The sequence below is a fragment of the Halictus rubicundus genome, chromosome 7 (genome assembly GCF_050948215.1).
Source record: "Halictus rubicundus isolate RS-2024b chromosome 7, iyHalRubi1_principal, whole genome shotgun sequence".
Lineage (NCBI taxonomy): Eukaryota > Metazoa > Arthropoda > Insecta > Hymenoptera > Halictidae > Halictus > Halictus rubicundus.
Genome location: NC_135155.1, coordinates 13006186 through 13017501, shown reverse-complemented (window position 1 = coordinate 13017501; position 11316 = coordinate 13006186). Strand labels below are relative to the sequence as shown.

Below are 11316 nucleotides of genomic sequence, written 5' to 3'. Positions count from 1 at the left end.
GTAGATGCGAAACCCTTCTTCAATCACGAATTTCCAGTGCGCATGCGCTCTGACGTTGCGCGACTGCGTGAAATTGGCTGTAACAGAGAGGATATGAATAGGGATGGCGTCCAAAATCACAGTGATTTATCACAGTGATCGCAGTCGTGACGTATCACGATCACGGTCGTGATTTTAACTTCATTCACGCCGTGATCGTGATTTATTAGTTTTGTTGCGTGACCACGCGAACGTAGTTATGAATCCAACTAGATTCAAGCCTCTTTCTTGAAAAATGAGACTGATGAGACAGGACATTAATTTTGATGAGTAGACTACGGATCTTTATGCAAAATAAAAATATTCCCCCTCAATTGTAACAAACGCGAGACAGATTAAACTCTTTCAATCTTTCTACTGTCCTCAGTTGCACCCATTTTGTCTTAAACACATTAAATTACTCATGAAAATTTGAGCGATGGTACATCGAAAAATATTTGACATAAAGGTATTCAATTTCCATCGTCAATAAAAAGTCAAGGATGAAAAGTACACTTTCTTGAATATCCAATTGTTTGCAAATTTTGTTAAAACTCGCGTGATCCTTAAGTTAGAACTAGAATTACATTAGGGGAACATGTGATGTATGTATTTAGAATATGCGTGTTTGGAATTTGTTGATTTTTTGTCATATAACAATGATAATTTAATTCATTATATCTTGATGAAATCTGTAGAAATACCCTTTTTGAAATTTCTCTTTGACAGGACGGATGAAGATCCTAAACCACTTGCGAAATTAACAATTTTCAATTTATTATTTCTCGAACTTTCTCAATCTATATTGTACAGCATGAAGTTGTATTCACGCCCAATTTTGGCGGGTTTTACCCTCATTGAGCTACAATAGTAGAGGGAACCGCCGACCAATCAACGCTAAGCTGAAGTCGAAAATTACGCATGAATCTCTGAAATCTGCTACTTTTCTCTAAAGTTTAACAAGTGTTTATTGTATATAACGCAATATAACTAATATTTTTAATAATATTCTAACTAATCATACTAAAAACTAATCATGCTACTACTTTACGTTTCAAATATTGATGCGCTTTCCGAAGTCTCGAATTTTCCGTTTACAGTTTCTCTTTCCTTTTTCATCCAACGGTTCAGAAAGAGAGGTGGACAAATCAATTTAGAAAAAACAGGCAACGTTATGTATGCGTTGTGCCAAGGTCACCCATTATGGAAACGTTCCATTATCAAAGACAGGAGTTCTAACTGTAATTTAGTCTGTGACGAGAAAAAGCGCGCCAGATCACGTGCGTTGCCAACTGAACAAGACACTGAAATAAAAATTCGAAAAATCAAACATTTCTGCGGTCCAAAAGAAAACAAAGGGAGATCTGAATATATTCAATTAATTCGCAAATTTCTAGAAAAATAAATACAATTAAGAAGGACTGAAACTTGAAAAAAAATTTGTCAACAAATGTAGTGTTTCGACATTTCAGAAAATGAATTTTAATCCGTATATTTTAATATATCCGTATATTTAATATATATTTTAATAAGAAATATTTTAAAAAGTTTAGTCTCTCAAAAATAATTTTATAAGAAATCGTAGAAGTTGCATTTTTTGCAAAAAATGTCCTAGAGAAAATTCCATGTACCTAGTTCACCACTAGAACGAGTAATTTATATTTTTATAGTTCTCGTATATTTTTTTAAATATTTGAATTTATTAAGAGAGAATATGGAGTGTGTATGTTTTTGGAACCTCTGAAAGTTCATTTTTAGAAGCTGAAGATCGTATAAAAATTCGTGTGGTCACGAGTGGTTATTAAAAAACGCTAGGGAATTTTTTATTTGGAAGTTGGTAGCGCTTACTGCGAGCAGAAAAGGATAGAAAAGGAACGAATTTCGTATTGTGCGATTTACTGCACGAAACTACCGACACAACGGCCGGTTCGTTGTTCGTTCCGTGGTTCCTTTCATCTTTTATAGTCAGCTTCGAATTCGAAAGGTAAGTTCTCTCTTTAAAGCAAATACCATTCTGCTTTTCCATTGAAACAATTCCGCGTAATCGTTCCACTCAAAAGCAATCGTATTTCGATTTCTTCACGCGTTTTTACGCATTTATAACCCCGAAAAATCGTTGCTTTTTTTCATCTGTCCCATGTGCACGCATTTTTTATGCCCCGAGAGACACCGAACCGATGCAACAGTGTTCGTCGATTTACGCAGTTTTGTCGTGTTTAATTAATAACAGAGCAAACGACTCATCGCCAACGCGTTTAAAGCGACACGATCGAATTAACCGGACAATTAAAAAATCTTCATTATCCTCCGCTTTTGACCCACCGATCGCTGCACGGCCCGTCGAATTCATCCCGTGCAAATATGGTGACTTTCAAATGTCAGTTTAATGTCGCGCACGTATTTCGCCGAGTTCGACGAACGACTGCAAGAAATGCGCGTTCTTTTTCTCGCGACACGATTACCTTATGTCGCACGCGTGCACGCTACAGAGATTGAAGGATATTCCCCGATGCACGCAAGGACAGAGGTTGAAATGGCAACGTGCAACCGAATTCCAACCCACTTGCCGAATTATCGTTTCGACACAACTCGTGCTCTTCGTTCACACGTAAAAATCATTTTGATCATCTTCCTTTCTCGTGTACATACGTTCATAATTCTTTAGTCGCTTTATTTTGTAAATTCTTTTGTTTCTCACGTTTCTTCGAGTGTGTCTTGCTCAAGCAAATAGTTTAAGTAAACCAATTTCTGTTGATTTCACTAGCAAACTTCGTGAAACGGAATTAAGTTAAATTAATGTAAATTCTACTATACAGAACGTAAATTACTACTCCAATATTTTTTGAGATCAAATTGTTTTATTTGCAGAAAAATCTGTATCGTTTAGCGAAATTTAAGCAAATTTTAAATGTCTCTATCTCGACTCTGTTTGATATAGAATCAAATTACAGTAAACTGTACTGACCATACTGTTCAAATTTCATGTTGAATAATGCTATAAGGTTTGGTCGCAATGCTTAATTGATAGTTCAAAAACTGAAAATGGGTCGAAACACAGCTTGACATTATTGGATATGAAATTTGAACAGCGCAATCATATTGCTTGGAACTGTTCGACATAGTTTTTTAAATGACCTCTGTCACTACAATGGTGAAAGAACTTTATTCTTCCCTAACGCTGTCTACGAATGGTTCTCCTCTAAAAGCAAAACAAATCTGAATTATAGTAGTATGACAACCGATACAAAACGCGCTGACGATAACAGTGATATGGAATCTGTTGAAGACGAAGATGATAACAAGACCACAGAGATTTCCACAGACTTGTTAGCCGCTCTGCGAGGTCGTATCTGTGTGCCAGGGATAGAGGTATTCCACTATCGTGTGAACTATAAAAACACATTCTTATAATACAGAGACTAAATGATTCGATTTATGTGTCGCAACAAAATGGAAACATTAAAAATGATTTGGTATTTCTTTGATATATGTAATTTTGGTTCGACTTTATAGTTAATGACTTGGTGGCCAATACAGTGAATCCGGGTTATACGTCGCAAAGCTTCTGAATTAGCCGACGTTTAAATATCCCCACTACCGCGAGGTATATCATGTGAGGGGCCAAGAAGCTTGAGAGTCGCTGCTGCCGAGAAGTGTGAACATGACAAGGGTCGGGTATATTGGTGTGAGACCCAGGAGACCACTACTAATCCAATAAGAAAACTTCTTTATTTTTCATTATTGTTTTATGAGACTTTCACCAATATATTCTTGGCATTTTTCTAATGAAAATGATACTAAATATGATATAATTCCGATGATATTTACTTGTGTAATCTATGATTATAGTTTCAGACGCAAAGAAGGACAGCATATGGGAAAGAAAGAGATGCGGAGAGTCAAAGCATTTGGGAAAGATGAAAGACTGGCGTGAGCTCAGGCCTTTAAATCAAAACTGAAACTTTTTTATTATTAATTATATTTTTACGAGACTTTCACCAATATATTTGTGACATTTTTCGGCATTTGTGGTAATGAACAATGAAAGTTACTTCCTATTACAATTATATTAACAGAAAATTAATGTGAATATGGTCCCAATTGTATCATGTTTGGTATCATTTTCATCAGAAAAATTAAACAAATATATTGGTGAAAGTCTCGTAAAAAACTAATTAATAATAAGAAAGTTTCAGTTTTGATTTAAAGGTCTGAGTTCACGCCAGTCTTTCATCTTTCCCGAACGCTTCGACTCTCCGCATCTCTTTTTTTCCCATACGCTGTCTTTCGTTGCGTCCGAAACTTGAATCATTCATTACCCAAGTAAATATCATTGGAATTATATCATATTTAGTATCATTTACATTAGAAAAATGCCACGAATATGTTGGATGAAGTCCTATAAAAAATAATGAAAAATAAAGAACTTCTCGAGCATCGCTGTCCTTTTCTACGTTCGGCGCTGCTTCAAAGAATAGTAGGGTCTCATGGGCAGCATTGACGAGACCTGAGCTTTTGACATAGAATGCGGATTCACTGTATATTGCTTCGCGCCAGTAATTTTTGAGAACAGGTCTTAAAAGTATTATTGTTTGAAGACCCCATACACATTTCATTACAGATACAATCATTATGTATATTTTGTCATTCGTTGAATTCAATTAACATAAGTTGCTTGCTATATAAATTTTAATTAGACAACATTCTGTGCATTATATTATTGTTTATTTAGCTACTAGTATCATTGCATTAGATTAGTACACTGTTCATAGAACTACAAATGCGTTATACATATGCTGCTTACTCAAAACGAGAAAATGTTTTCCAAATTGTTACCCGAGTCACAAAAAATTCATTATTCATTTTCTGCATTTGTTTGTTTACCCAGATTTAAATTTTCAAACTACGTGACTCCGTAAAAGAGGTGGTATTTTACAACAGTGCTTCTAATTTTTAGCAAATGCAGGCTCTTCCAGCACCAGTAAAACGCAGAATCAAAGCACTGAAAAAGTTGCAAGTCCTTACGACAGATATCGAAGCAGAATTCTACGAGAAAGTGCACGCTTTGGAATGCGCTTACCACAAAAAGTGTGTTCCTCATTACGAAATGAGGAAAAAGATAATATCAGGTGCTCACGAGCCAACGGATGAACAATGTGAATGGGAAAGCGACGAAGAAGAAGATGGATTAGTCAATGATCTGAAAACAAAAGCAAATCTCGAAGGAGCAGAAGAAGATAAAGAGCAAAAGAAAGAAGAGTATGTTTCTTTTACTTCGATTTAGCGTTACGTTTGTTCTACTATTTTCTTCATGTTTCTTTTCATAAGTACTCGAGGAACACGTTTAAAGGAGTATGTATGATATAACTGTCGAGAATAATTTTTTAAAAATTGCTTATCGTTTTAGAAGCGAAAAGGAGGACGTTAAAGGCATCCCAGAATTTTGGTTGACAATATTTAAGAATGTTGAACCACTAGCTGTTATGGTCCAAGAACACGATGAACCAATATTAAAACATTTGTATGATATTAAAGTTAAATTTTTTGAGTCTAATCCAATGGTAAGTCATGCCATGCACAAAAACTATTAAATTATGATATGACCGTATAATAAGCGTGTATACAACACGAATATCGATAATGTAAATTATAAGTTCGCGACATGGAAGTGTATTGCATGGAAAACTAACGTGATCTTTTATAGGGCTTTATTCTTGAGTTCTATTTTGAGCCGAACGAATATTTCACCAACACTACTCTAACTAAAGAATACATTATGAAATGCACTCCGGACGCAAATGATCCGTTCAGCTTCGAAGGTCCCGAAATCTACAAGTGTAAGGTGAGTGCTTTGAATTTAAGGAGGTACTCTTCCTGCTATACTCTTCTTGCATTTTCTTTAAGTATAAGTGTTGTAGATTGTGTGTAACGGGATTAGTTTATATTAAAAAATTTGAAGTAAAATACTTTAAATACTAATGAATGTGTACAATATCTTAATGCAAAGGGTTCTATAGTTTTTCGAAAAAAAATTCCTAAAAATTGTCCAACATCGATGACGAGTTAAAAAATCAATAACAAGCACTGTGTCTTTTTCTAACAGGGATGTGCAATTAACTGGAAAAAGGGGAAGAATGTTACAGTGAAAACGATTAAGAAAAATCAGAAACATAAATCCCGAGGGTCCACACGAACTGTAATGCAAACTGTTCAGAATGATTCGTTCTTCAACTTCTTCAGTCCACCAGTTGGTAAGAGCAAATTTGTTCTATTTTATTGTAACATCATTTCATGACTATACAGTTCTAATAATGCATTATTATTTATTCCAGTGCCAGATGATGCAGAAGCAGAGTTAGATGAAGAGACACAAGGTGTATTGGCAAGCGATTTTGAGATTGGTCACTACATTAGAGAACGCATAGTTCCTAGAGCCGTATTATACTATACAGGTACTTCCAATTAAAAAAAAAAAGAAAACGAAATATTACGAGAAGTAATATCGTCGAAGTTGCTTCGAGAAGTAATTTTTCTTATTGATTGAGAGGGTTCTAAAAATTCGTATGTGATTACAGGAGAAGCCTTGGAGGATGAAGACGAAGACTACGATGAAGAGGAGGAAGATGATGTGGATGATGCCGACGAGGAGAATGAAGATGACGAGGAGCTCTCACTAACTAATGCGCCACCAGGTGGGAAACAACAAGGAAATGATCTTTCCGAGTGTAAAACACAGTAGAGTTCTCTAACAACAATTGGAAATAAGAAAAAAAGGTCGTTCGTGCGTACAGTAAGAAAACGAAAAGAAAAAACAACACTAACAAAACCTGACCGATAACTGCCTAGCTATCCATCCTGCACCTGTGGCTCCAACGTAATCCCTGTTTGTATCAGTCATCTAATCATATCATATTTCCTATTCCAGATCAAGCTTAAAAAAAAACTCTTCGACATACCAATGACAAAATTATGCGTACCCTCCCTTTATCCAACATTGACGGTGAAAATGAAATACGGCTTTATTGAAACCTATGATTGTCGTATGATAAGTATAAACAAACAAACAGAAAAAAAGAAAAAACGAATTGCGCTCTTAGCTCTACACAAATAATCATTGTCATTTTTAATTGCTTTCATTTTATACTATATTGTTACGTTTATATACGAAGAAGATAGTTAAATTTTTTTCAAAACGCACGTTGACTAATGGATAAATTTTTCGGTACTGTTAAAGCATTTTTAATATAAAATTTCTGAAAACTGGAGAAAGCCCTTTGTTATTCCCTTGATCTACAAAGTTATTATAATGATTGCTCCATTGTTATTAATCCTTTCGTTAAATCCCGAATACTGGTAAGAAGGAGAACTTAGTCCTTTCTTTAGGTTGGTATAATTTCATTAAATTATTACTTAACATGTTAACTGTTACATCAGTTGTAATTGGATGATGCAATTTAATTAAATACTCGCGTAAACGAAATTTGGTTGGGATCTGAAGGAGCTAAAAATAATTAATAACTGTATAATTTATTAATTAATATGGTTTTGGGAAACATTTTCTGGTATTTGTTCGACTGTCAACGTGTTTTGAAAGTATTTATGCAATTTTTGTATTATAGTCTGTTTTCCGAAAGAAGGAATTCGAGACACATCAACTGGCATAATAGATGTCCATCATACACTTATAATTCATGTATTATACGTGGACCACTGATGGATTACAGATCCCATTTTTCCGAAAAATAAATTGTTCTCAATTTACGATAAATATGAATCACGTTAGAAGTTAAAATAAATCATTTTTTTCATTGTTACTCTCTGGCATGGAATATTCGATCGAAATTGTAAATGTGAATTTTGAAAGTATCATTTCAAGTAAGGTAAGTGCCTATACATTATTTTCGTGATATTTTGGAAACTTTCTTTTGAAAAAGAGCTAAATACATTTTCTAATTAACATAAAAGGGTTAGAAAAATTCGATTTTTCAATATCAGTTTCTTAACTATTAATTTTACAATGTATTCAAATTTAATATTAATTGTGAAATTGAACAGGAAGTAAAAGGAATACATTTTCGAATTTTGCGAATTTATTATCATTTTATAGAAGAAAATATATTCAGTAATAATCTGAATATTTTTTGCGAGTAGTTAATTATGAAATAAATGTTGAGCAAAATGCTATAGCTAAAGGATGTAAAAAACGGTAATCGTAACCGCAAATTTTCGCACTCTTTTCCTTCAAGCGACATGCTCGTCACTTTGGGCGACATCTTTAAAAAATTATGTGCTAATAAGGTCAGTGCCACTTGACGAGCCTTTGTGTTTTGCGTGATTTGATAACAACTACATACTACGCGTGACTGATAATGCAAAACAGGGTGTTGTATCGGTGATTAGATTCTCACGAGGAGACGTTTGAAATTTTGAGAACGATTTTCTTTAAGTCAACATGACACAGAAGGGCCAAGGGATTTTGAAACAATTCCACAATTGTCGAATTTTACGTGATGGCAAGATCTGGTTAGAGGATCTATGGGTTCGCGATGGAAAAATCGTCGATCCGGAAAAAATCTTCTTCGATGAAAAAATCAAACCGAATATTCGATTCGACTGTAGCGGGGCGATCATTTCACCTGGATATATCGATCTTCAAATTAATGGTAATTATAATTAATTAATAAATTAACTTCAACAAATTTAAATTGCAAAATGTTTTATTAATCTAGAGATGCATCAAAAGAATCGCGATTAAAAGAAGTTCGATTTAAATTGTAATTATATTTCGATTCTCATATTTACAATTATTATAAATTACCTACTTTAAAATAATTTTTAGAATTTTGTTATGTTTGAACAATATATTTTCTAGAAAATTACATTGTAGATCGATATTTATTTGTTTATTTGTATTTTTAATGAAAATATAATTAGAATGTTTAATGTGGTTTTAATCAGGTGGTTTCGGTGTGGATTTCACACACAATATCGACAAAGTGCAAGAAGGGCTCGATAAAGTATCAAAGAAATTATTGGAATTCGGTGTTACGTCGTTTTGTCCGACACTGGTGACATCGCCCACCGAAACATACTACAAAATACTACCAAAAATGAAGAGGAAAGACGGCGGAATGCATGGAGCATCTATTTTGGGTATTCACTTGGAAGGACCTTTTATTAGTCCCATGAAAAAGGGTGCTCATCCAGAAAATTATATTAGAACTTTAGAAAAAGCAAGTTTTTTGTATGTTTCCGACGAACATAAAACACAAACTTTAACACAAGAAAACATCAGCTATTTATCGATCATGAATTCATTAAATATTTATGTCTAAACTAGCCGATTTGCATTTTAGGGTTTTGAGTCATTGCTTGATATGTATGGATCCTTGGAGAACGTGTGTCTTGTTACTTTGGCACCGGAACTTGTCAATGTTCAGAGTGTTATTGAGGAATTGTGTAAACGGGACATTAGGGTTTCCCTTGGTGAGAGAGCTCATTATTATTAACATGATTATTATTACTAATGAAATATAAGACGGTAGAAACATTAGAAGAATTTAATTATATCACAATATTATTTTCTATTGAACTTATTAAAAGTTAAAATAAAATATATTATCTTTATTGCTGTTGCTTGTAACCAATGCAAATAATTTTAGTTTAATCATTACTATTAACAGTGGGAATATTGCAGGACACTCCGTGGGCAATTTACATGAAGGTGAAGCTGCTGTGAAAAGCGGAGCTTCATTTATCACTCACCTGTTTAATGCAATGTTACCGGTAAGTATGCAAACTGTTGCATGAGAAGTATATGAGAAGTACGGTGCTATCAATACGTTATTTATGTTTACAGTTTCACCATAGAGATCCAGGACTAGTTGGGCTTCTAACGTCCAACAAAATTCCAAAAGGGAGAAGCATTCATTATGGTATAATTGCGGATGGTATTCATACTCATCCTGCTGCACTGCGTATAGCTCATAGGACCCATCCAGAAGGTTCTGTATTTTTTAAAATACTCTTTTTTCTATTTTTTTTTTGTATTGCTATATTTTATTGCATATTTTAGGGCTCGTTTTAGTGACTGATGCAATATCAGCTCTGGGTTTGGAGGAAGGCATGCACCAATTAGGGCAATTGGATATAGAGATACGTGCAGGTCGAGCATACATTGCTGGGACAAACACACTGTGTGGTAGTACGACAGAGATGTCGAAATGTGTTCGTCACTTCAAAGAAGCAACAGGTAAATCTAATAATTGTCATGAGTTATGTACCTGATTGTAATCTACCAATTGACTTGAACAAATATCTTATTTATTATTGGCAAAACCATTCAAATGGGTCCATTTAAAAATCTTCAAAAATATTAGCGACCTTGAATGACCTTCATAGGTTATTATATTCGCTTCAAAATGCCCTATCAGAATATAGATAAACGAACATATCACTTGGGGGTGAGTGCGAGTCACTTAACTGTACCACCTGAATAAGGTCGCCTTTGTATCTCGTTAACAGTGTGAAATATAAAAAAACTAATTATTACATTGTATGAACCGACTCACTCAGTGTGTTGTTCTTTTGCTTATTTGTTTGTTATGTTATTTTTGTCTATTTTTGTAGATTGTTCGATTGTGGAGGCTTTGGAAGCTGCAACGCTTCATCCAGCAAGGACTCTTGGCATTGAGAAAACGAAAGGAGTCTTGACCTACGGTGCAGACGCAGATTTCGTGTTGCTAGACGACAATTTGGAACTGTTATCCACATGGATATACGGTGAATGCGTTTATAACAGTAAGTGTTCTGAGAACGGCCAGTAATACTTTAATGTTAAAGACCATTTTAAACGCCCACATTCATTTTATATGTAAAAAAAAGAATGGCTGTGAATATTACTCTAGCCACAAAAGTATTCATTTGTGTGCCGTAACCAGGTATTTTATATACAAAGTCCCACTAAAGGATATATTTTATACGTCCCGTACTTCTATGAATATTGTTAATCCACAGGATTACTGTATCTCGTGTAGTCTGGTGCTAACACAATTAACGATGTACTTTAACATCAATATCAGTCACTTTTTTCTACTTATATACACTTATATACACATATTTATAAAACAATGTTTTTTAATTTTAGAGAATTTACTGATAAACAGTCTTGATTGTTGATCAATAAACAAACGTTTATTTTATAAGTCGAGGCTTTTTCAAATGACCAGAATATCCTTCTGTCACTTTCCTAAGTAAATGATGATTAAACTGCGGATTTGTATGCAAAACAAAAATTTT

The 11316-nt window shown here is 34.1% G+C and overlaps 2 protein-coding genes across 5 annotated transcripts; both read left to right on the top strand.

Annotated features, from left to right (window-relative positions):
* The first annotated feature begins 1864 nt into the window (after positions 1–1864).
* Nap1 (Nucleosome assembly protein 1) lies at positions 1865–7832 on the top strand. Of its 4 annotated transcripts, XM_076790402.1 has the most exons (9): positions 1865–2002; positions 3246–3387; positions 4976–5277; positions 5426–5579; positions 5723–5860; positions 6122–6269; positions 6351–6470; positions 6594–6710; positions 6944–7832. In XM_076790402.1, the coding sequence occupies exons 2-9, from the start codon at positions 3250–3252 to the stop codon at positions 6952–6954; spliced, it is 1128 nt and encodes a 375-aa protein (XP_076646517.1). In that variant the 5' UTR covers positions 1865–2002; positions 3246–3249; the 3' UTR covers positions 6955–7832. The 4 variants fall into 4 exon arrangements, with proteins under 4 accessions (XP_076646517.1, XP_076646514.1, XP_076646518.1 ...); XM_076790399.1 differs by having other exon boundaries at positions 6594–7832; XM_076790400.1 differs by having other exon boundaries at positions 1875–2002; positions 3249–3387; positions 6594–7832.
* A 240-nt stretch (positions 7833–8072) lies between these two features.
* LOC143355526 (N-acetylglucosamine-6-phosphate deacetylase) lies at positions 8073–11222 on the top strand. The gene is made up of 7 exons (XM_076790398.1): positions 8073–8681; positions 8977–9251; positions 9375–9504; positions 9716–9804; positions 9878–10022; positions 10094–10270; positions 10648–11222. The coding sequence occupies exons 1-7, from the start codon at positions 8471–8473 to the stop codon at positions 10842–10844; spliced, it is 1224 nt and encodes a 407-aa protein (XP_076646513.1). The 5' UTR covers positions 8073–8470; the 3' UTR covers positions 10845–11222.
* The last annotated feature ends 94 nt before the right edge of the window (positions 11223–11316 follow it).